Source organism: Melospiza melodia, chromosome 5 (genome assembly GCF_035770615.1).
Source record: "Melospiza melodia melodia isolate bMelMel2 chromosome 5, bMelMel2.pri, whole genome shotgun sequence".
Lineage (NCBI taxonomy): Eukaryota > Metazoa > Chordata > Aves > Passeriformes > Passerellidae > Melospiza > Melospiza melodia.
The window spans coordinates 17865621-17890877 of record NC_086198.1 but is presented as its reverse complement, the minus strand read 5'-3'; the positions used below and the strand labels follow the sequence as shown (position 1 = coordinate 17890877).

General features: G+C 39.9%; 1 protein-coding gene across 2 annotated transcripts in view; it reads left to right on the top strand.

Moving 5' to 3' along the window:
• The window catches only part of DKK2 (dickkopf WNT signaling pathway inhibitor 2), a 74308-nt gene that overhangs the window by 28646 nt on the left and 20405 nt on the right, over nt 1-25257 (top strand). Inside the window, exons 3-4 of one of the 2 annotated variants that reach the window (XM_063156458.1) lie at nt 2281-2369; nt 5077-5285. In XM_063156458.1, the coding sequence (XP_063012528.1) occupies nt 5151-5285 (135 nt within the window). In that variant the 5' untranslated portion in view covers nt 2281-2369; nt 5077-5150. Of the gene's footprint in view, nt 1-2280; nt 2370-4492; nt 5286-25257 lie in introns of those variants that run through there. The other variant, XM_063156457.1, reaches the window with a different exon arrangement.

The following is a 25257-nucleotide window of genomic DNA, read 5'->3' as shown; positions in this document are numbered from 1 at the left end:
AAAAGGTTGCTTTTCTTTTCCATGTCTCTCCTGACACCCTCCCCTCACCCAAATCCTATTCTTCTCCCAAGAAAAATGAAAAAAGGCCTAAAATTAACTAAATGGAACTCCCTGGCAAAGAAAAACAAAGAGACAGTAGAAAAGGAGTTAAAATATTGATATCTGTGAATGAAAATACCCCACATTTAAATAAATTTTATGCCTTTTCTTGTCAAGAATAAATTGTATAACTGGAAAAATTCTGTAAAACTTCTGTTTGCTTAAGGCCACTCAGTTGTCCCATTAAATTTATAAACAAGTTTAATTAAAAGAACCAAAGCATTTGTGAAATAGAAGTATGTGTTTGAACCATTTAAACCTCCAGCATTTGTTCAGGGAATGAATACCGGCTTTAGAAATAAAGAGAATCTGTGTCGTGTCTCCTCTCCATGGGTGCAAGTGAGACACATGAAAAACTCTATATTTCTTACAGAAAGCATGCTAGTTTAGCTCCAAAGAGATACAAATGCAGACTTCTGTATTGCAATAAATATGGTTTTTATAATGAAAGGAGAGCTGAACACTTGTGGCCCGCTGATGTAGTTCTCAGTATTTGCACTGGAGGTCTCACTGGCATTTAATGAGCGTGGCCCTCTTGGCTGACAGGCTTCTGTGCCTGGATTGTAACCAGCTCAGCCTCTCCTTCTGCTTACTGGAATTCTTCAGGAAGAAACAGCAGTTAATGTGGAATGTACCCAGAGTCAAGGGATAAGTCCCACCTCTTGAGCATCCCAGGAGGATTTGTGGTTATGTATGCAATGGTGAGGAGCAGACTCAGGATGGCACTTGGTGAGAGATTTCTTGGGACTTTCCCACATGTGATGTAGGATTTGCCATTCACTTGTTTGGTGTTTTTTTTGTTTTTTTTTTTTTTTTGTTTTTTTTTTTTTTGGGTAGTGCTGCTTCCATTATTCTGTATGGTTACTTGCAAAGTGTCCTTTTGGACACAAAATACTGAATTGCTCTGGGTGGAGTGACTAACCACACACGAAGTATGTGGGCCTTAGCTTCTCCAGAATAGGCATCAAACTGAGTGGAGAACTTAGAGATAGACTGTGTTTCTGCGTGATCTGTAGTGTGGCAACCTCTGCTTAGTGCACTCCATGCACTTGGTTCTCTGGTAGAGGAGCCCCATGGCGAAACACAATGTGCCCTGTGGCATTTTATGTTTTAGAAGTTCTTGATGTTTCTCAAAACCTAAGTTGCGGTGACACAGTCATAAATCTGGAAAGCAGAGATGCTTCTTCATATTTTTGCCTCCATACTGGCTTGTTTAAGTGAATATTGTGAAATCAGTCTGTGTACAGACTCTGATGTGCATCAGGGCTGCTGAAGTGAGGAGCACAGGTAATTTACACATCAGTTTGGAAGTCTGTATTTGAAGTAGAAAAGGCATGGGTTGAATGCTAGGTAAAAATGGGGGGAAAAAAAACAAAACAAAAAACTCCCCATCAAACTACCAAATAGCTAGTTTCTCTACAGGTACTTCTCTACAAGTACAAGCTTTTGTTAAGGGGAGAAAAACAAAAGCTCCTCCCTAGCACAGATTTGGTGTCCTGCCCATCTACATCTGCTTTCTGTGGTCTTGAGCATCCTGTTGGGCTGGCAGCAGCTGCCCTGCAGTGAAGTGGGTTGTTGCTTCCTCTGGAGGGAAATGTCTGTCAGGCTAATGAAGCAATACCTGTTCCCAGTCCCTCAGAGATGCTGCAGAATATCTGCCCTTCAGAGCAGTGAGTCACAAGATAGGTCTTGCCCTGTTGTAAAGTTACCCATTTCTATTCCAACTAAATTTAAATTAATGCTTGGAAACTTAGTTGAATATAACTGACTGATGAACTTCATACTTCAATGAATCCAGACTGATTGACAAAATGAGTTTGGGGCACCTGTTCTGAGATAGCTGAAAAGCTTTGATCATTCCTTCCCAGTTTTCTTTAAATTTCTAAGTATTTTGGATGTACAAGGACTTTGTTTTTACATCTAAAGATTTGTAATGTGGCTTGAGTTTTCCATGTATTAATGTAAATAAAAATTTTAATAAGGTATTAATAGATATATATTTAATTAATTTAGAGCCTACTTACTATCTGATCCTTTATGTGCTGTGTGCCTCTTTTAATACCACCCATGTCCATTTATTTCAAGAAGAGCTGTATGATATTGGCATGAGGTCATTGTATTGTGTTTTTAATGGCATGAATTCTCTTTGCATGTCTCATCAAATTATTTTGTTTTCTTTAGAATCTTCCCTTATTCCAAGAAACTCTGGTGGATAGTACTCTACCACTGACTTAAAAATTTGTGTTTGTTCCTGGGTAAGAGAAACACAGGTGAGATAAGAATTTTCCATGACATTACCTATTAGAGCTGTTCCTGTGGGCATGGATAGCTGTTTGCTTTTGGGTTTGGGAGGGCTGAAGCGCCATGAGGCCTGGGTGTCAAAAGCCAAGTCAAAAACAATCAAAAAAGACTGGCTTACATCTCTTTCCTGTGAAGTAGCAAATTCCTTTCTGGTTTTTCAGAAACATTTCCCTAAAAATGTCTCCAAGCATTACCAAGGATTAAGTCAGAAAGGTAATTTTAGTTTATTTGAAGCTGCCCAAAGATAGAAAAAAAGGAAATGCTACAAAGAAGACAAACTTGAGGGCTTTTTTTTTTCATTCTTTGCTCTTTGCCAAGCTGAGTACAAAAAAAAAAAACAATTTTAATTTTGAACCTAAGTTTTTGAAATCAAGTCCAATAAAATTTCAGTTTCAAATCCAGTAAACACAAACTCCTCTGAAGCCTGAGTCAGAGCAAGTGCCGTACTCTGTAGAAGAGTTTAAAACTCAGTCTTGACACTGATATGTCATTTCAGTTGTTCCTTAAAAACAAAAAAAATTAGTAATTCCCTGAAGAGATCTTTAGATAAAGAAGATAAAATATCCCAAAACTGCCCCAGGAGATGTATTTAAATTCTCTCAAACAATTCTAAGGTTTGAGCTGTGGATAAAGATGGAAATTACTCCATTCTTCACAAGGTGCTCTGTTTAATATAATACAGCCCATGAGGTTGGGACACATTGCTACCAGTCAAATGACGCTAGCTAGACAGCATTTGACAGACCTTATCCAAGGTGGTGTGGTTCCTGGGGCATTCCTGCAGAGCTCCCAAGTCCCCAGGAGGGCTTCTGCTCACTGTGAGGGAGCAGCAGCACTGGAGGCCACAACGGTGCCTGGCTCCTTTCTGGTTTTTCTTGCCTTGGCAGCTGCTGTTTGCACAGCAGTTAATTTACAATAAATGAAATTTCGAAGTGCGCATTTCTTGTTCCCCCTTTTCTGCTATGTAAAGGGTTAGAGTAAGAGGAAATGATTGATTAGAGGAGGGACCCTCCAGAAGAGGGGAAAAGCATGAAAATTCTCTCCACTGTTACCAGACAAGGTAATGTTCATACAAGAACATGTGGAACAGCAAGAACACTGTTCCCCTCACCATCTTTTGTTCCCTCCACTCTCTTTCACATGCCCAGGGGAAGGACAAGGGCTTGTAGCTGCTCCATGGCAGTAACTGAGTGCCTCACAGTGATGTTCTCTTCTTTGTTCTAGAGCTTTTGCAGGGAAAAGTTAAGAGTTGTACTGTTCTGCTAATTTTGTGCTCTGTGTCCCTTCTGTTTCTGAAACATGCTGTTTTGGTGCTGCAGTGAGGTGATGTCTTGGATGGTGTGAGTGTACTTCGTAGCACTGGGGGTTTTACAATCGGATGTGTGCTCAGGCCGAGGAAATGGAGAAGGTGAATACGAAGAAAGTGTTTTGGGTTGATGTTGGCACTGTGGTGTGAGAAGGGGCAGGTGTGGAAGAGTGCAGCGCAGCCTTCTCGGCTGGCCGTGCCCTGAGCTGGGACATCTCTGGCTGGGGCAGCAGGTTCGGCAGGGCTCGCTTGCCGCCCCACGCCCTCCAGCTCTGCGCGTCCGAGCGTTCCGGGGTTTGCCGGGCACCTCGACACGCTTGTCCCGGTGCGGCAGCCCGGTGTCGGGGAGGGGGCCCGGGGGCTGAGCCCCGAGCGGGGCCGGGCACGGCAGGAGCGGGGCCGGGAGCGGAGCACGGCCGGCCCGGGCTGACCCCGCCGCAGAGAGGGGAACCCCCGGGCTGGGGGGAAGGGGTCGGAAGGCGCTGCCCGGAGTGTCCCCCCCGGGGATGGGATTGCGGGCTGCCGAGGGGCCAGCGAGAGACTCCGAGACCACCGAGTGCGAGGGGCAGCGGCGCAGGAAGCCCGGCGGGGGCTCTGCCTCCCCTGCCGGGTCCCGGCGGGCCGGCCCCGGGGCTGCCCCGCCGCCGGATGCCCAGAACCACTCACCCCGCACCGACCGGGCTGCAGGAGGTGGAGGAGAGGAGGAGGAGGAAGAGTAGGAGGAGACCGGGCGCTTTCACTCCTGCTGACTGCTGAGGCAAAAGGCAGAAAAAGGAGGAGGGGAATAAAAAGTAAAGAGGGGGGAGAGGGAGTGAAAGAAAACTAAGCCCAGCTTTTGCCGGTGCTGCTTGGATTGGATCTGGTTTGAGTTTCCTCTCTGCTGGCTTGAGCAGCAAGAGAAGGAGGAGTGGGGGGAAGTCGCTCACTCTTCCTCTGAAGCTTTAGCAAACGTGCTGGTGCCTGTGCTGCCGGGGAGCTGCCCGGGTGCAGTTCCTTCGCAGCATATTGCTCTCACTGCCTGGACTTCTCGAGGACCTGGAGGAAAAAGACATCACAGACCTGACAGTTGCTCACTGCCTATAGACTTGTCACTTTTTTTTTTTTTTTTTTTTTTTTTTCCTAGGAGATTCTTTTTTAAAAGTATTTTTCTCCCGTGTCTCAGAGCAGCAGTTCCTTGAGTGGCTTTGAAATCCATTGCTTCCTTATCAACTTCGGGAGATATTTAGAAAAACTTTTACCCCCTCTCTTCTGTTCTCATAGCCAAAAAAAAAAAAAAAGATAAAAGGACAAAAAAATATAATCCTTTTTTGGGGGAGGGGAGATGATCGTGCTGATGTGGAATAAGTGCTCCTGCTGTCTCCTCTTACTAGCCGCGGTCCTGATCGTGGAGAGCTCCCAGCTAGACAGCTCCAGCTCCAAGGTGAACTCCATCAAGTCCACCCTGATGGGGGAGGCTCCAACTCAGGCAACCAACAGATCTGCAGGCATCCACCAGGGACTGATGCTTGCTAGCAGTAAGAAGGGCAAAATGCTAGAGCAGATGGGAAAACCTCCCAAGCACTATCACCGGCAAGGAGAGGTAGGACGTGGCTTCATTGCTTGAGTGTCTGTCCGTGTGCTGTATGTAAATAATTGTTGGTCTTCCCCCTCATATTATTTTCAGAGCTTTAATATCCTAAATTAATTAATTTACTTCATTGGGCTTGCCTGGGACAATATAATCTCATAGTAGATTTTAAGAACTGTGCAAGTGGGAGGTTTAAACCATTCATTTTTCTCTGTAGGGTTGATAACTGATGGAAGAAAGAGCAATCTATAAAACTATCATATTTTCTTTTTTTCGACTCCTTCAAAAGGCTGCCAGAAGCAAAGGAAGAAATTTCTTGATAACTCTCAAGACAGTAAATGAGTTGAATTTGAATAGGTGGGGAAAATTTGAACGTGAAGTAAAAAATTCACAGCAGTGTAACAAACTTGGTTTTAGAAATCACACCTGGCAAGTTGATCTCTGGTATCTTTATCCTTGGTGAGAATAAAAAAGCATGCTATCCCTGAGGTATACTTTAAGGTACAGTCCTTTGTTTAATAAGACAGAAAACTAATTCTATGTTCCTTGTCCAGAATATGCTTCAATGATTGTGAAAGTTTTGTTTGGTTGTGAGAGTTGGAATGTAAAGAAGATAGAAAAGGTTATAGAAAAGAAAAAGAAGGTTAAGGGGAAAAAACCCCAACACTCTGACTTGCTTGTGCAGTCTTCTTTCCTCCCTACCTTGTCTGGAAACTTGCAAGTCTGATAGAAAATAATCTTCCTTCAACTGTCTTTACGCTAAACTATAAAGCAACATTTTAAATCATCAGTCATGTTCTTCCTCTCAAGTCTTGACTTGGATGGTACGAATGTTCGTGTTGTGATGTTGAAAGAGGTAGACTTCTTCAAAAAATGTAGATTTTATTGGGTATTATTAGTATCTCTAAATACAGCTGCTTTTCATAAGCAACATTGTAGCAGCAAGAGAGTGTGCCAACATTCAGCACTAAAAAGGCAAAATACTCAATGCCTGAAGGGTCTGTACTTGCTTAAACTTTCCTTATAGCAGCAGAGAAGCTGAAAATTCAAGTAATCCACTGAATTTGCTAAAGTGTTTCACATCAGCTTCCTAATAATTGAATGTTATAATTTGGTTTTGTGTGCAAGCATAGTAACAGTAGTGGTAGTTTTGGTTTTTGTGTCTGAGAAATTTCCAAGCTTTCTTTCCGTAGCCACTCAATTGCTTTATAATTTGCGCAGATTTTGGTTGCCTCTCCTTACCTCTAAGCAAAGTTTAGCAAGAGATGCTGTGATGAAGTTTCATCTTACTAAAGTACTGTGCTCTTCTCTAGTTCACATTTTACTAATTACAATTACATTGCCATCACCTTCAGGAGATAGAGGTGCCCAATGCACCTTCTTATACATTCTACTTGGATTTTCTTTTGTTTTCTACGTATTCACAAAGTGTCCAAATAAAAGTCCTGTTTTCCCCCTGAGTGTTAGCAGTCTCATGAGTTTTGTGAGTCTCTGCTGCCCAGCTTTTGCCTTTTGGAGAAGTCTTGCCACCTTCCCCCATGTACAACATCCTCAGCACTTCACTGTGTATTCAGGGCAATGTTGAGAATATTTGATTATAATTCACCCAGTTCCCAAAAAACAATTTGTGCTACCCACTGGTTGTGTTTGCAAGATTTGCCCCTACCTTGCCAGCCTGGACTGGGATTTCTGGGCGCTTCTAGTTACTGGCATGAGCTCACAAGGCACACTTCAAGGGAGAGATGGCTCTGTAAGTATCTGTAGTGGTAGAGGAGATGTCATGCCTATTAAGATTTCATGTTTGTAGCATAAGCAAAGACCCCCAGAGAATTGGTGGCTGTGACTCCCAGGGAGTGAAGCCTGACCTCCCATCAAGGGCTGTCAGCACTGAATTTACCCTCTCTCTCTGAGATTCTGTCCCCAGATCTGGCATGGCCTCACACAGATGCATGTGAAAATGACACAGATTTGCTCCCTATAATTCTAGATGCTACTTTTGGCCATCTGCCTGAAGCAACACAGTTAAAGCAGAACTGCAATGGCAAGAAGAAAAAAAGGAAAAGACAAGGAAAAGAAAATGAAAAAGAGGAAAGAAAAAAGGGAAAAGAAAAAAATAAAGAAAAGAAAAAATAAAAAAGAGAAGAAAAGAGAAAAACAGTATCTTTTCTGAAAAGGTTTTCTCTTTGGTGATACTTCCAGCTGTAGGGCTGGTAAGCCTCTGCATTTTTAACAGCGGGGTCATGCATAACAACCAATTAAGACATGATATTTTCCTAATCTTTTTTGAAGTACTCTCATATTAGGTTAGTATTTAATTTGTTTAGATTATGGGACTTTGCACTGAAGTTTACCATGCCACTTGCAAAAGAGCAGGCCTATGCATTTCTTTCTAAAACAATCTGTTGAATTAGTGGAATTTGTAATGTCTCAAATGTAAGAGTATCTTTTATATCTTGGCAACATTAGATGGTGAGTTGAGTGTCTTGTTTACAACTAGGAAATAGTTTTAATAAGGACCAAGGATATGCATGTTAAAGATAAATTAATAGAATTTTGCTGTTGTAAAATCTCTGAGCTGTGCTTTCAGCTCTGGATTTACATGTGGTGGAAATCACCAAAACTGATGAAAGTCCCATCAGCCTACAACCTATTTGCTTTTCAATTATGTTAATTCTGAGGACTACGAGCAACTTGGGAGTGTTTAATCAGCGATAAATCAACTGATACAATAGTTGATGGCTTATCTGGAGTGTTGATGTTTTTCAGCTGGTAGTTACAGTGCTTCTGCCCAGAAAGGGAAGATCCAGTGCTCTTTTGTCAGGCAAAGTTCCAGTTTAAATTAATGAAAATACTCATATGAGCAAAGCAAGTTGATCCAGCTTGCAGAGAGACTGGCGGGGCAAATGTGGATTTTAGTAGACTTAACATTTTTATGTCTTTCTGAGGAATATTATTTATTTTCTGGTCTTATTCCCTTTACTGCCTTGGATCAGCGGGGAATGAGAAGCACTGATGTGCTAAATCGGTGAGATTTCATTCTCTTCACTGTTCTTTACTGTCACTGCTGCTTTTCCTCTTCTACAAACTGTTAATGTTTCCCCAATTTCACAGAGAATCAGAAAGTGTCTACAGCATTTGCACAAGGGAAATTTTTGCTCAAAGCCAGTATTTTACAGTGTATGCTAATCTAGGTTACTTTGAGGAGGTCAGTATTATATCCTATCAGCTATTTCTTTCCTTTCAAAACTTGATTTAGAGAAATGCTTCTAGGGATATCCAACACCTCAGTTCCATCGCCTGTCTGTGAAAGTGTTCTGGACATATCCCCTCCCTAGGAAAATATGATACAGTGAACAGGGTCATAATTGACAGTGAAGATAGAATAATTTTTCTGTGTGTTAGCGATAGCTTCCACTGTGTTTGGGCAAGGTCTCCCATGTGAGTGCTCTAGCTCAGCTATAGAGATGCAGCCTGAAAGGAAAGATAGAACATACTGTACAATGCTTGAAAGGCCATGGCACAGATTCCTGGTTGATGACTTTGTAGCCTCTTTAATTCACTTCACCATCTTTTAGACTTCCTGCCTCTGGGTTTTAGTCCCCTCTCTCCTCTGAGACGTGTCCCCTCTGTCAATGCCGGGGTTTGCGCGCCTTCACACTCAATTGCCTTTAATGATCTGGCAGGTTGTGACCTACCAAGCTTTATTTCAAGTTATTTTCTCTCCTTAATCTATGGGTGCTATTATCTTCTTCCCTTCCCACCTCCTGGCCACAAGCTGTCGTTTCAGTTCATCCCCCAGCAAGATGTGTCTCTCATTCCCTTTGTCCCTTTGCTGCTGCATATCTGTTTGGGTTTGTGCTTCCCCTTGGGACTTTCCTTTCCCCATGAACATGTTGGGAGCAGTAGCAATGAAGGGAAGAACTGGGACATCCAGTAGAGGGAACTGACACATCTGTGGGGCTAAGGGATAATGAGGTCTGGAAAAGGGAGACAGGAGTGAAAAGCTGGGACAAGTTTTAGTGCTGCAGAGGCACAACAGACAGCTATCAGATAAGCCTTAGTATTCCAAATGCACTCGATTTAATGCTAAGATGTGTTTATTTTTTTTAAATTCTATTGCAGCTTGAGCTAAGATGTTTGAGACCACAGAAGCCAAACTAAAGAGGCATTTATTCAAATTACTAATTTGATACTGATCTCATACCTATTAACGCATGGACATACATGTGTTTCTTGGACAGGACATAGTTACCCACAAGGACTTGCTAGAAAATGTTTGGATGATGCTTTGTAGCGAGTAAAACAGCATGAGATGTAGTAATTGAATGCAGTGCCCTGACAATGTTACAATAAAATGTACCAAAGACACCAAAAATGTAACCACAATATCTTAAATAGCTAGCAACCAAGACAGTAAAAATTATTTCTTCATGGGATTAAAAATAAATTAATTAAAATAGCTAGAAATTACATCCAGCAATAGCTGCCTTTAATTTTTTATTTAATAAAAAAAAAATACAGAATTGCTAAATCTGCAGAGGACACCAGAGGATTAATTCCTTGCTCTTGCTGTTTGGTGTTAGAAATCTGGGTGACAAACTGGTTTACTGGCAGCAGTCTTGCTAAATAACCTACTGGCTTCCCTCTTAACTGCAAAAAATGGAGTGCAGAGTATTTTCTCCTTCCTGGGTCATGCTTGGTGTCTCCTTCAAATTGCTATTATTAACTAATGTCGTAATATAGAGCAAAAGCTCCTATAAAGTAGCTTTACTACCAGTATTTCCTATTAGCTTTGCAACAATGCCTAGAAAATTTCTAGAACTCTGATGTGCTGCTGGGTGTGCAAGTACTTCGGAAGAGTCAGTTTCTGTATGGAAAGTCTGTCAGTGCTTAATGACAACACAGAAGATGATGAAGCATGATTACATTTTCCCCTCAGAAAAGTGAGTCTGATTAACTCATTATGTTTGATTAACTGATGCTTTGCAGATGCAAATATAGCACAAGTTTAATTTTGATCTTAATTATCTCAACACCGGATGTATCTTGCAAGCACTTCGTATCTCATGGCTTGTCAGTAGAGCCTTTGGTCCTTTTACACTTGTTCTTACAAATGCCTCACCCTGGAAATGTTGTTCAGGAGGAATTTAGCACTGCAAAGGAGGAGCCCCATGAAGCTTCTGCTTCTGTTTGGTTTTCCAGCATGGCTTTCCTCTCCAAGTTTTGTATATCTGCTTATTTTTTTTAAGTATATCCAAACAAGTTTTAGATATATGTAAAAATATTAATTTGGAGAGCACTTTCAAAACAGAGAGCTTCCCCTCCTGCATGTGCTTGCCAAGGTCCCTACCAAGTTCATGCTACCACCTGCATGCACACACGAGCTGTGGCTGGCAGGAATCAGGGTGTGGTGGGACACACCTGGAGCCAGCAGCCCCTGCTTGGCCCATCATTGCCATGGGGCTTGTCACCATGTCCTGTCGAGCTTTGTGTTGGTTTTGGCACCGCAGTCATGAAATGTGTAAGATGGATTTAAGGAGCTGGAGTTTGTGTGACACCATAGACATGGTGGAGACAGCTAGAAGCCGTCATTTTGCTCTTCCTGCACTGGTAAAATTCCAAGTGTATTAAGAATTTTATATTTATTTTTTTCTTTTAGTGAACTGAAGATAATCCTTTTGAAATCTTTATCTTTTACTGCTGTGTTCTAGGTGGTGTTTCTGGTACTTTTAGGTTGAAACCTATAGGAAGCTTCTATGAGCTTCATATCCATGGATGTGAAAGGCCAATAGAAAAGCCAAGAAGATCAGAAGATTTGCTTTGCCCCTCTTTTAAAATGATTCTTGCCTGCAAAAGTTTTTATTTTCATTAGAGACCGTGAACTTCATCTCATCTTTTTTTCACCAAGTGTAGGATGTGCATTGGCAGTGTGTGTCCCCAAAACATCACTTTTCTTCAGTGTAACTTTTCCACTTTTTGGTTAAAGGTTAAATTTATTCTAATGGAAATTGTAATGAACATTAAGCAATTTTCAAATTGTAATGAAATGTGGAAATAGATGATTTATGGTATTTCCCAGCTAATTGCAGAATCCTTTGCTCCAGAATGGGCTACAGAATGTAGTGCTAGAGAGCGAGCGAGATGGCTTAAAAGGATACATATGTTCATACTAAAGGACAGCATAATACTTAATCACAGCAATCTTCAAATAAAATAATGAGTTTTGTTCATCTTGGTTACAGTTTTTGGGGGATAGGCCTTAAATGCATCTATGATTTATACATTTTTGTTCACACAAACAGAACCTGAGTTATGAAAATAAATGGAATACAAACACGCAGTGGGAACATGGAGTTCACTCATTCAGCAGCTATTTTGTTCTTACTAACGGAAAGAGCAGAGCAATGCTACAAAAAAGAAAGAAAAAAAAAACTTAAAAGTTGTTGAGTTTCCCCCCCCTCAAAGCACATAAGCACACGGTTCAGCCCCTTGGGACTTTCTTAAAGCTAAGCTTTGATATGATTGAATTTTCATATGCATAGTAATGAATCTTTGAGACATGCATGTTGCACATGTGTAGTGCAAATGGCACTGGTTTAGCATTTTTAGCAGTAAGCAAAGGCAGACTGCTCTGCACATGCTTGGGAATGAGGTGTTGCTTCACTCTGCAAGCCCTCTGCCTCATTCTCTGTGCATCATGTAAGTGTGAACCAGGCTGTGCATGCTTTTAAAAGCATATTTATCGGTCCAGTGAATGAGAGGACAGGGTTCAGTTCTACGTGTTTTGGCAGCTTGCCTTGAGTAAAGCAGTGACTTGCTGTCAGCATGATCTCCTCTCTGCAATCTGAAATGACTACAGTGGAGATCTCTTAAAGGAACTGCGAACACAATGCGTTGATGTTGCAGCAGGAAACTTTTATTCTTGGAATCTCATTCTTAACTGGAACAGCATCAGGGAAAGTAGTGCATCTGGTAGGGGAAGATCTCCTTTACTTTTCCTTTTGCACAGAGCAAGGTAGCTTCCCAAACTGGGTTAGTTTTTGAGATTTTTTTTTGCTATATGTCCCTACAGAAAATGGTGCACCTCTTCTTGGCAGTCTGAAAAGAAACTAAACTGGACATTCTGCTGTGGCCTGACCAGTCAGGATCAGTACATATTGCAGTGTACTTGCCATATTTCTTTGTTTCTTTTCTTCTGGCTTGAAAATGAGAGCAGAGACCCCTCCCACCCAGTTTGTTGTGGACTAAGGATACTGTTTTCTACCTCAAAAATTAAAAGTTTGTGTTTCTTTCTGTCTTCTGGGGTTTTTGGTTGCCCACACAGAGACTGAGCTATGAGTCTTTTACTCTCCCTCTGGTAGGAGTACTAGGTGCGTACTTCCTTTCTTTTTTAAGCATCATCTCCCTCTCATTCTTCAGGAGGGAGGGAAGACAGGACATAGCAAATGGTCATGTTTTACCAGACCTGCCATTCTTAAATTTCAGTTTATCATCCACTGAGGTAGCAATAATGACACCATCTGGCTCACATAACCAACCACTCTTTGTGAACTGAATGCTATGGGGTTGCCCAGTGAGACTGAAAGTTGTTCTTTCAGACCTGTACAGTTGCTGTTACTCCCAACAAAGCTAAATTTCAATTTGTTTATTATTCAAAACCAATTCCTTTGGTAGGGTGAGAGAGTGCTGGTGTAGGTCAGAATTAAGGAATGGAAATTTTGGGAACCAAGGAAGAACCATGAAAATAGGAGTTTGCCATCTTCTCTCCACACTTTCTCCATATGCAGCCAAATGTTGATGTTGCCTCATGTCATCTTACAGGTAAAGAGAAAAACTGCCTAGGCTTGCAAGTCTACTTTATAGTTTGGTGGTTAGTACTAATCTGCTTAGCTGCATACAATGTTTTTGTAATTGTTTAAATAAATACTTAGTTCTTAAATTGCTCTTTAGGAATGCTTGTAAACTTCTGTGCTTGGATTTGTCCCCATTGCTATCTTCCAGACATCCCACTCCTCGCCAGGAAAATGGCTTTTTAACAAGAAGAATACTCTGGAAATTACTTTCTGAGAGGGTCCTGGCCACAGCAGCTGGAACAAATTGCCACTGAACTTCAGTCCCAATTGATTTTTATTGCTAAAAGGATAAGTGACCAAGTGTATACTTGTATTATAGCTTCATGACAGTTTATTAAGTATCAAACTGTAGTGTGTGATCTTGTCTAACCAGAAGATTAAGGTTTTCCCTGCGAAGAAAAATTTCCCTCAGACTTTGTACTGATGCTTAAGCTGCAAGCAGGTGTGAAAGTCCTGCCAGTCCCAAACTGTTCTGTGGTTAGGCTGGCTTAGGGTTAGGCTGTTCTGTGGTTAGGCTGGCTCTTCCTCTGCTGGGGCTGGCCGGTGATGTCAGCACAAGCTGAGCTATAACAGCATGAGGCAGCTGAGAAGTCAAAGCACCGCAATCCATTGCGTGTTGGTCCACCTCCTGCTGAGGAAACAAGTCCATGGGGGGCATTTCCTGAGCATGAGGGTTTTGAGTGGCAGCGCAGCTTCAGCATAGCTCAGATTGTGCTAATTGTGAAGCATTTTTGGCATGATTTTCCAAATAAGCAATACAGAGCCCAGGAAGGTAAATAAAGGATGAAGCAAAATCTTGAGATGGTACAGGAGGCATGCTTGTGTCCTTGAGCAGGATTTGCCACCTGGAAAGGAGGTGCAGGTGTGCTTGCCCTTGTCTCAGCCTCTCTGCTTTAGCTTTGAGGATCCCTCCTTCCCCAGACACGCTGGCCTCGCTGTCACTGCTGTAGCTTTGAGGCTTGGGTTTGGTTTTGTCCAATGAATTTAAAAGGATGATGCCTTTTCTTAAGCACTATCCTCTCAAGTTATCAGTGAAGAATAGATAAGAGAATCTTTATTTCAGGCATACATGTGCACTCCAGGTGCAAAGGGAACTCTTAAACTGTTTATGAGCGCACAAAGCCCCATGAACAAAGAGGGCAGAAAAGAACGTTGTCATTTTAAGGAAAAATATGTTTTAAGGCCCTGTTAAAAAATAAAGCCAAAACAGAGCTGCAAATGGGCTTCAGATTGTCTGTGTAAGATAGATTAACACCCTAAAAATCTCTGATAGGCTTGTGCCACAGATAGTCCCAGTTAGCCAAGATGCCATTTGAGTGGTTATCCACTGTCAGGCTCTTGTCTTGGAGAGGTACCCACAAATGCCTTTTCCAATAGGCATACACAGGTAAGCAGGATATCACTGCCTTGACTCTGTTTTAAAGGTTTTAGATGACTAGAAGTCAATGGAGACATTGTATGAAAGGTGTGATAGTGGGGTGTGAGTTCCAGATCTGGGTGCCCTTGTCACTTTTAAGTTTGGTGAGGTTGAAGTCTGTTTTACTGTTAAAGGGTCAGAAGGGTCAAGGACAGTTAAAAATGAGAGAAAACACATTCCTTTAACAGCCATGTGAGGATATCTTAATTTGTTTCTAACAGGTTTGAGGTACACTGAGGGTAGCATCCATAGTGATGGTGACAATTCACTACCCAAACAAAAGTGATGAATTTGCTCCCCTCTTGCACTGTTTTCCAGCAGATGCACCAGAAAATTTGGCCATAGACACAATTTCATGCTGCCAGAAATACTATACTTCAGTTCTTTGCTCTGCAAAATATGCTGCTTTATTGCCCTTCTTATCCAAGAAGTGCCACACACTTCTGCACAGAAAGCCATCTCAAAGGTTTGGCCCTGTTTACTGATAGGATGAGTCTGAAATGTATTTATGTACCTACCTCCCTGAATGTTTTCAGTGGGAATTAGGTTCTTCATGCATTTAGGGAGTGTAGTCATGGTCTTTTCCATGCACAAGAGTAATTCAGAGGAAGTCATCTGTCTGAGACTTGGTGCAAGGCATGCTCAGAGACAAGGACCTCTCTTCTCCTTCATCACCTATGTAAGGTAATCCAAGTTTGGTCATCAGAATAATTTGTTATAATTATTATTACAGAAAGTTTAATCAGGATAATTTATCCTGTTCCCTCAATGATGAAATAATTATGTAAAAAATCAGTTATAGGTCATGTCTAATGTAGCAGACACGGTTACACCAGCCCTTCTCTCTGGGTTACAATCTTCATCCAGAGTAATTTATGTCTTAAACCAGCATATCTTTTTAAATTTTTTTTTTCCTGTAAAACTGGACATGGATGCAGAGATGTTGCAAGGAGAGCTGTAGTGCTTGTCTTTAATGAGCCTCTTCCTGACCCACCCTGTGTAAAGCAGTTGACACATCATGTGTTGTGCAGCTGGGACGGCTACCCTGGCACATATCTCTGATATGTGAACTTTTTGACTTTGGCCTTTTGGAAGCACTGGTCCCATGCTGTTCTCTAGAGTCGTGTTTAAGTCATTTTCCAGATACTGTGGATATAGGGCCGGTAGGAGCAAAAGCTGCAGTGGAATTCACGAGTACAGATTTAGCTGATTCTGTGAAAACAGATTGCACAACATAGACTGACAGTTTCTGGATTTGATTTTCTCTCTTTCCTTGGTTTGACCTCCAGTGCTCCTTCTGTCAGCCGGTCAGTATTTGGTTCTGTAGTTGTAGAGCTTGTGCGTTGTGTGTGTATGTGTGAATAGGTTTTTTTTGTTTTTTTGGTTTTTTTTGTGGGGTTGTTGTTTTAATTTTGCAATGTAGCCCTTTCAATTTGAATTTTACTCCTTGATCAAAAGGCAGGCCAGTTTCTGTGAGGCAGCAACTGGAGGGCTTAAAGGGTGCTGAGGTGGCACAGGGGTGAATTTCAGGCAGGGTGATCCACACCGCTGAGCAGTCTGAGGAGACAAGAACAGCCATGGACAAAGTTCATGTCCTGTCAGTGGAACAATGAATATCTCTGTCCCTGTGGTACAGGAAGCTCAGCTGCTCCTGATGCTTTTGACTCTACTGGAAGTGTTGGTTCTTGTTTGCTTTGACCATTTGTTAGTAAAATGGCCACTGCTTTTACTTTTGATCCCCTTCTGCCCTAAATGACCCTATTGTCAGGAAATCAATTTAAAGAGTAGCTACTAGAGAACATTATGTGAACATTTGATCAAAATCAAATTGCTCCATCTTTGGTCTTCAGATACTTATGCCAATGGAGCTATAGCTCAAGTACAAAAACTTTAAAGAAACAGAATTGCCAAGATATAACCCATTTCATAACTGATTAGAATAACAGAAAATTGATCAAAAATAAGCAGGATTAAACAGCCATATTTTACTATACAGGGAGGTTATGAGCAAAGCTTCACATAAACATTTCAGCACTGATGCTGTTCAACTTACTGGCAAATTTTCTGGAAAATGGGCATAGAAATTTTGACAAAAATTTATTCACAACAGTAAAAACTTAAGTGAACCACAGAGTTGCAGTAAATGCCAGTATACTGACCATCTGAGAGATAAATCCCAAGGGTAAAATTCTAATAGTGTAAAGTAACATAATATGGCACCGTGTGGTGGCAATTTGGCACATAAGTGATAACCTGTAATTTAGAGTAAATTTAGCTATCTTTAACGGTGAAGCTGCACCAGAGAGACAAAAATAAAATACTAAGAACATATTAAAAAAAATCCAAGTGGAATATCAGGAAGTGAAAAAAAAAAAAAAACCAGAGGACATTTTTAAACTGGTTCTAATCTCATGGTGCTGAGTAACTGTGAAAAGATATAAAAGCAGTCAGGATTAAATGGAGATGGGACGATCATAACACCAGAACTGCTTAAACACAGGAGAAAGTAAATAGAATGCAAAGACCCAGTTTGGAAAAGGGATGCCCATGGGAGAACAGGATTGAGAGAAACAAAGTACTGAAGAGTCAGAAGAAGGTGAGTGGGGAACAATTGCTCAGTGTTTGCTGTAGAAGAAGAGCCAAGAGCAGACAGTGTGAAATTATCAGACAGCCAGGAACTACTTTTTCATGTTGTGGATCTCATTGCCACATGATGCTGTGAGAGCCATGTGTGGGAACTGCTCACGTGGAGAGGAGACAGGCACAGAGATGAGAGATGGCACTGGTAGGTGCTGAACTTCCAGCCTCAGATGTGTCTAAGGGGCTGTTGGCTGAAACTGAGAGACTGCAACTGGGAGAGATCCTTCTGTGTTTGCCTGTAACCTTATTCCTCTGAGTATTTGCATCTAGCTGGATGCTGGCCTGGCCACTTTTCTCTGATAGGTTATAGCAACTTTTATAGCAATTTTTATCCACATAAAATCAATATTTTTTTTAAATCAGTATCATAAGTATCCCAGCTTGTTGCCTTAATTTATCAGGAAATGTAAGCATATCTGGTTCAAAGTAAGCATTTGTGTTTTGTGTACTTCTGTTAGGATGTGCATATACAAATAAGATGCAAAAACTTAACTTCTGAGCTGAACCCAGTCCTTGGGTCTATGACAGTGGGCACTGATTTTCTCATCCTCTCCAATACCCATGGACATCAGTGCTAACACTCCCACGAATGCCAGTGTGGCTTTGTTATATGCATTTTTAGACAAAATGTTAAATAGTCCAAAGAGATTGCTGCAGCAAATGGAAAAGATGACTGCAATGAAAAGGAAATGGAAAGAAGAAGAGGCAAAGAGGCTTAGAACAGATTTACAAAGTATTTAGGATACACAAGTCAGGGGAGTATTTTGAAAGATTTTTGCTAAAATTTAATCAGCTGCAGAAGTAAATATTTTCCAAAAATGGTAAGATTTTCAAGTCATTCATTACTCAGAATAAAGATTTTTGGGGTTTGGGGAGGAGGGTGGGGTAGGGGGAGTTGGGGGTGGGGTGTGTGTCTTTTTGCTTTTCTTTCTAATTTCCTCAAGAATTTTGCTAATGAATAAATCCTTCCCTTGCAAATTATCATTATACACAGGGCTGAGTATCTTTAAAGTTTTGAAAAGTTCAGTGTTTCCAAAGTTGTTGCAGTTTGGATGGAAACTACTCTGATGCCAGGGAAGTACAGGATTGGTGGTTGGTTGGCTCTGTCTACAAATAGACAAAAAAAAACTGAGGACAAAGAGCAACTCAGAATTACAGTCAAACTCTAATAACCATCTCTTTTATCTCTGAAGTAAATTTGACCAGAGATTTTAGGAGCCTAAGCAGAATTCACAGTGTTGTAAGTCCTGGTATATATATGTTTGTGCGCATGTCTTTGCCTGCTTTCACCAGATCCTTCTCTGCATCAGGCAAAAGTTGGAGTTCACAAAATATTGTGTTCCCTCTGTTTTTTTCCCCTTGCAGCAGTCTCTGGTCACCATCTCTGACTTAACGAGCATTGATAGTATTAAAATATAAGTTTTAAACCCTCCTTTGATCTTCTCTTCCACCTGCAAACTCCAAAAGAGTTAAAAGCCATGGTTAACACACATGTTTAAATACTTTGGCATTCAAACTTGGATTCCAACCATGCAGGTTCAGTAAGAAACTTGGCAGGACTGCTGCCTCTCCACTGTGCTTGACAGCAAGGTGTGACATCTTGTGACCAGTTGATTGATGTGAAGATACTTGGTGCATTTATGGCTAATGCAGCACATGAATTTTGGTAGATGAGACCAAGTCCAGTCTGCTCCTTTCTCTAAAGCACATGTGGAAAGGAACTTGCTATCCTGAACTTGTCTGCTTGCTAAAATCTCTGACACCTTTTTTGCTGGTAAAAAAAAATCCCAGCTAATTGTGTGTTATTTGTTCATTCTGCTGGTTTTGTGCATATGGTGTATTAGCTATCTGAGCAGAGCATTTTCAATGGCTCTGTAAAATATATTTACAAGGGTCACAAATGCTTTGTTGGTTGGACTTCAAGCAGAATACTTGGTTGGCTCAGTCATCAGTTATGCTAAATTTCTGTGGCATTGATTCAAAAGAACCTGTCAGTGTATGCCATCTGAATTTCCCCATCAGAAAAATGCTCCTCTTTGAAACAGCTATATGATATTTTAAGGAACTAAAAGCACTTGGAAGATGATAACATAGATAACCAATCCAAACATTTACACAATAGGGAGTATTTTTAGAGAAGAGAAACACAGAAGAAATTAAATGTCATAAAGTTTAATAGGAAGTGCACAGGTTGAATATGGCCCTGCTTAAATCAATATGCTTTTAAACAGTAGTTTTTCTAAACATGCCTTGGAATATTTTTATTTTTAAAAATGCATATCTAACAAAAAAAATCTTGGAATAAAAAGAATCTGGTTTTTTTTTTTGTTTAGTTGTTCAATGTAAAAAAAAAGGTGCTGTTTTCACAATTGGTACAGATTCTAAGCAGAAAAATATCATAATTTATTGCTGAAAGGAAGAATATTTGTTTTGAGAACCTGCATTTGCTCTTGAATCAGCAGGTTATGCTGCATTCATTTCATATCCTTCTCAGCTTTCATGCTCTCTCATCCATCTCTTTCTGATATTATATTAAACTCTTGAGTGTATAGAAATTTAGGTTCCCAGGATTCTGAGTTAGACTGGAACTCAATTCATCTGACAGACTTTGGAAACTGGGACTGTAATTCCCAGTTCATTTAGATGCTTAATGATCATTCAGTCTTCTGTCTGTGTTTCTACTTGCTCACTCACTTTTTACACAGTAGGAGTCAGTCAGTCTTCAGATCAGAAGCATATGGTACCCCTCCAGCAGACAAACATTTTCCACCAACATTTTGAAGAGAATGAAAATCTAAATAAATAACCCCCAAGGCTGAAAGCAGCCTATTCACCAAACAGCAATTCCACAGGAAAAATAAATGTTCAGCAAAGTGATCTTTCATTTGAAAATTGGATCCAGACTCTACAAACCGAGAAGGGTGAGCAACTGTGTCATATGTGGTGCAATGCAGTTTGTCTGCAAAGTGTGCTGCCACAAGGTACTGATGTTCTGCTTATGGGGAAAAGCAAATTGGGAAAAAGTTAAACAGTTTGTTTGTCAGCAAACTGTTGAAATCATGATACCATGAATATTATCCCTCATGAATTATAAATGGTTAATGCGTATGGACCATCCACCAGCTAGTTCAGAATGATGCAATTCAGAACAGATTCATCTTTCAACACTTTGTTTTGAAAAGTGTAGATTTTTGTTCTTTGAAGAAAGATGGTAAAATCTGAAAGGCAAACAAAACTTAGTCTTTTGGAAGGTCAGACACATAGTTCCATGTTTATCTTTTGCTCTAATATTGTAGTTTCTCGGTAAATTAATCATTGTTGCCTTGTTTTTTTTTGCAAGGAATTTACTTCTTCCATGGAGCTAACTTCAGTAGTAGTAGTAGTATCTTATTGAGGATGGAGGAAGGAAAAGTACTGTAAGGACAGTTATCCTGTCAAAATGCAGTGTTATAACTCAGCTGCCTTTTCAAGTAGCCATGTGAATTTGAAATCAAAGGGATCTTTTCTGAAAAGAAAAATCACTGTAAGTATTATAACTTAGAAAATACCATTTTTCCTCAGTTGCACTGATTTTTTTTCCACCTGTGCAAGTCATCTGAAGTGAAAGGAAATTTCAGCAATATATAAAAACTAAATCCCATATCTTTGGGCTTCAGGCTAAGGTGAATTTGTGCTTAAATTGATTTAGCAAGTGATCAGTCAGAAAAAGATTTTATGAAGGTAACTAAAGCATTTCTACCTTTAAAATACTTAGAAAATTTTGGCCAAGGACATAATTTTAGGAGTGGTATAGTAAAGACAATATCTATAATTTTCCTTCTGTAATAGTATATGCTAGTATGATATTTTTTATATTATATATGGCTTACATATCTGTACATATGCGCCTATATACTAAGACCATTTATCATATGTGGATTAAGCATGAAGTTTAAAATTTACTCTCTGGGGGTTTTTGCTGATACTGTGTTGTTATTAGAACTGCTTTTGCAATCTCTAGTAACAAGAAAACGGAAAACACCATAAAAGAAGTTCAAGAAGTATTGATAGAAACACAAAACCTTCAGTTCTTGTCAGTGGGAAAAAACCCTTAAAGAAATTTGGTCTTTTGAAAACAAAATTATTCATGATTTTAAGATTAATTATTCAGTCTTACTAAATGCTAAAAGCATAGCAAATTTCCTTTTCTAAATAGTTTTGAAGATAAGGTTGGAGTCTGGAAATAAAGTAAAATTATTATAAAACAGGTTGCTTTAAAAATGGCATAATGTGCTTTCATGTGTATTGTTTTCTAAAATTTAAATTTAGTCAGTTCACAAACAGGATGAGAATTTTCAATCTCTTGGAGATTAAACCTTTCCTGAGATCAGGCTGTGCACTTTTTCTGGTTCACTCATTAACAATAGTCATAATTTTGTGATTGCTTTTTGGTCAAGAACTTTGCTGTTCATGCACATACTAGAGAATATTACTGTCTGGATTCAGATTAATAGGTGTGATAAATGAGGGGAAATATTTACTGTGTTAAGGAAATTCAGAAAACAACTGATTTTAGATGGCTCTGATGGCACAATTTAACATTATCCCTTACTTCAGCAACGTGATTTCAGATGGAAAGACTAATCAGGACATTTGTAGCACAAAGCTAGTGTTTCTTTGGCTAAAGAAGCTTTGTTGAAGCATAAAATAATTTCTGCTTGAAGGGACTGCTTTGACTAGAGTCTCCCCCCCCAAAAAATAACCGCAGTAATAGTAAGTGTAAGATTGGTCTCATATAGATGTGCAGAAATGTGAATTGTTAACTTCAACCTGATTCCTTGTTACTACTTGTCATATTCCTGTGGAAATTAGTGGGAGATTACAAATTTCTACCAACAGCAAGTCTGGCTCTGCAAATAATTTTATATTCTTTTAATTCCTATCATTTTAAATCACAATGGCACCAAAAAAGCCTGCATTAATTCTTTCCTCTTATGACTGTGCATCTTGGCATATCTGACATCCAGCAGTAGTTAGGAATGCCAGCCAGCCTTCCATGTCTGTTTTCATGAAGTTGTATGCCAGTTGAAACTGCCCTACAAATATGTGTTGGCTTTGTCCTACCCCTCAGCTTCAGAGCCACATTTCAAAACATGGCTATAATGCTTTTTTGCTTGTGTAGATAGATCTGTTAGCTGGTGTTTCTGTGTTGTGTTTATCATGAAAACTCCTTGGAAAACTCAGTTATAACCAATTATTTCTAAACCACTTCCTACTTGGTAAGGTAAGGATGGGATTGATAAAACAAAGAAGTGTTCATTTGATGTGTGGTTTTGTGACTCACTGGGTAAAACTATTTATGCTGTGTGACTCCAGTAGGTTTTCAAACAACATCAAGGAGATATTTATTGGCACTGCTGGTTTTGTGGCACTGAGTAAAGAATAAATAAGTGTAAAGGAACAGCTGTTTGAAGTTCTTCTAGGAGAATTTAAATCCCATATTTTCCAACAATGTGAATGAGTCTGCATTTGAATGCTAAACCAGAAAAGTTTATGGTGCATATGGTACCTATTTGAATTTTTTAAATGTCTAATTTCTGCCATGGAAATGGAGGCCAGCTTGAGTTATTTATTGTGGGATGCAGAAGGAAATCACGACCCTTTGCAGGGACACGTTAGAATCCCTGCACCATTCAGCCAGTTTTCTCCTGTCACACCTACTTAAATTTTCAAAAAGAAGCTTTAATGTATTGAGTGTGCTCTGGATCTTACTAGTTCCGAGCACTTATGACAGCTTTCAGAGATTGCTGGTGGCTCCCAGTAGATTGTAATTCTAGAAACAGGAGCCTGATGCTAAGCATCACCACCTGTTCCCCATTATTTTCCTTCAGAAGAAAACAATGCAAGTATAAGATTACATACTAATGGAACTCATTTTCACTAAATAGGTACATTTGGTCACATGTTATTTGGTGGCCCATAAAAGAAAAAGAGGAAAATAGTATGCTGTTTTCAAAAGGGAGAGGCAAATAAAACTTAAATTCAGTTTCCTAACTAGGATAGCTAAACCAAATTCTTCCATGACAGGTATACCAATATGCACTATATAAGTACATACAGATTGCTTGTTGGAATAGCTGTGTTTTCAATTTGATTTGTTTTCCTATCCTAAAAGGCTTTGGACTTCATTAATTCCCTTTAGAGCTAGATTTGAACCTTTTTGGCATTTGCCCTGAATTCCTATTTCTGCTTTGCTTAAAACAATGCAGGTCTCATCTCTAACAAAGGTTTCTCTACTGCCCCTCAGTAAAAAAAATTATAAGCAGATATAGCACGGTTATAATGACACTTGCAAGTTAAGTAGCTCTCTGTTATAGTCTGTTGTTATTTGCCATACACCAGCGTGGTCCCATGTTGTATCTCTGCTATAAAGTCATGTGACATATATCTAGGTAATGAAGGAATGTTTAAAATGAACTCATCACTGCTTTTCTTATTAGGTGAGAAAAGGGTTTAGTATGGTGTAAGCACATGTAGGCAGTACAATTTTCAAGCGTAGGAGCATGTGTATGTCTCCCTCCCTGGAATCCTGAACACATCAGCATTCATGTAGAAGCTGTGATAGCCTGGCCTGCTCAGGGTACTCACCAGTCCTGCTTTTGGGTGCAGACCAGCCTCTAAAGTTGTATCTATATATCTGCTTCTTGGCAATTCTTGTTGCTGTTTTCCCTTTTGCTAATATCTTATTCCCAAGACCATTCTGAAAAAAAAAACAGCTTATTTTTTTTTTTTTTTTTTTTTTTTTTTTAAGAAGTTTTTCCCTGCTTGTGTTGCTTGGTGATTCTTCTCTGAGAATCCATGTCAGACTGTTGGTAGCCTTTCTTCTTAGTCTTGTTGTTAGTCTCCTTTCTAGCCTTAGTCTTGCTTCTTGCAAACTCTTCAGTAAAAAGTGGTGGGTTTTTTGAGATAGCATACTTTTTGAGGTGTGCTACTTCCTGATTTTTACAAGCAAGGTTCAGCAGTTCATTGAATGGCAGCAAATTAAGGGTGATTTTACCCACTTCTTGCACCTTTGGGGAGATGAGGTGTTATTAGCAGTGTTTCTTCACTGTTCGTGCTTGGGAGACAAACCCTTCAGTCAGTAATCCCATCAAAATTAATGGGGTCATGTGTGTGGGAAGCTTTGTAGCTACTTAAATCAATTTTCTGGAGTAGGTTTGGTGGCTGTATGAGGCAGCCGAAATGGAAGTACTGTCTCAGCCATAATTACCAATGGAAAAGACTTAGGATCAGGCCTTTGATCTGGTTTATGCTCTCAGATGTGTTTGTTCTGTAGTATTGGACTGGGTTCTTAACTCTGAAGCTGGGGTTTTGCACAGAGGAAGCAGAAATAGATTTATGGAGTGCTCTATAGCTGCTTTTTCTGAATGAATTACTGCTCTAATGACATTTATTCAGGGAATACGTTTGTCTGCAAATCAGGTTATTTAAGTTTTTAAGAGTTTCATTTCAGATGTACCAAATGAATTTTGGTGGACACCAATGTCAGACCATGACATTACTCAGTACATAGATAAATGGATGTGGTGTTTCTGAAAAATGGACAGACACCGTCTTAGCTTTTCTGTGATCAGAACAAAGCATTTCTATGCCTCTTTTCAAAAGTGTGTCCAAGTTGCTTTAAAATAACTAAAGTGAATGCTTCCAAACAGCAGAAAATTTATATTTAATAATTTTTCTTCTGCCATGTATTATTGATCACCGGCTCTTCAAATCTTTGATCATGAGGTAAGTCTGCAATGAGTAAATCTATTTTGAAGCTCAGTGAAACCATGGGATCACTGTGAGGACTATTCACATTAGGGAGACATTATAAGATCATGGCTTTTTAGCCATTTAAATTATCAAATAACTTTAAAACTTTGTTCTCATTTTGGCTGGGAAAGCCCCTTTGTTGGCCAAACACAAAATTTCCTTTTGTTTACATCAGGTTTTTTTCTCACAGAGCAGATAGCAGCAGTGCTGGATTCAACATCTAAAAGCTCTCTGGCAGGATGGGTGCTTGCACCCAGCCTGCTAAGCACTGTAGCTTTAC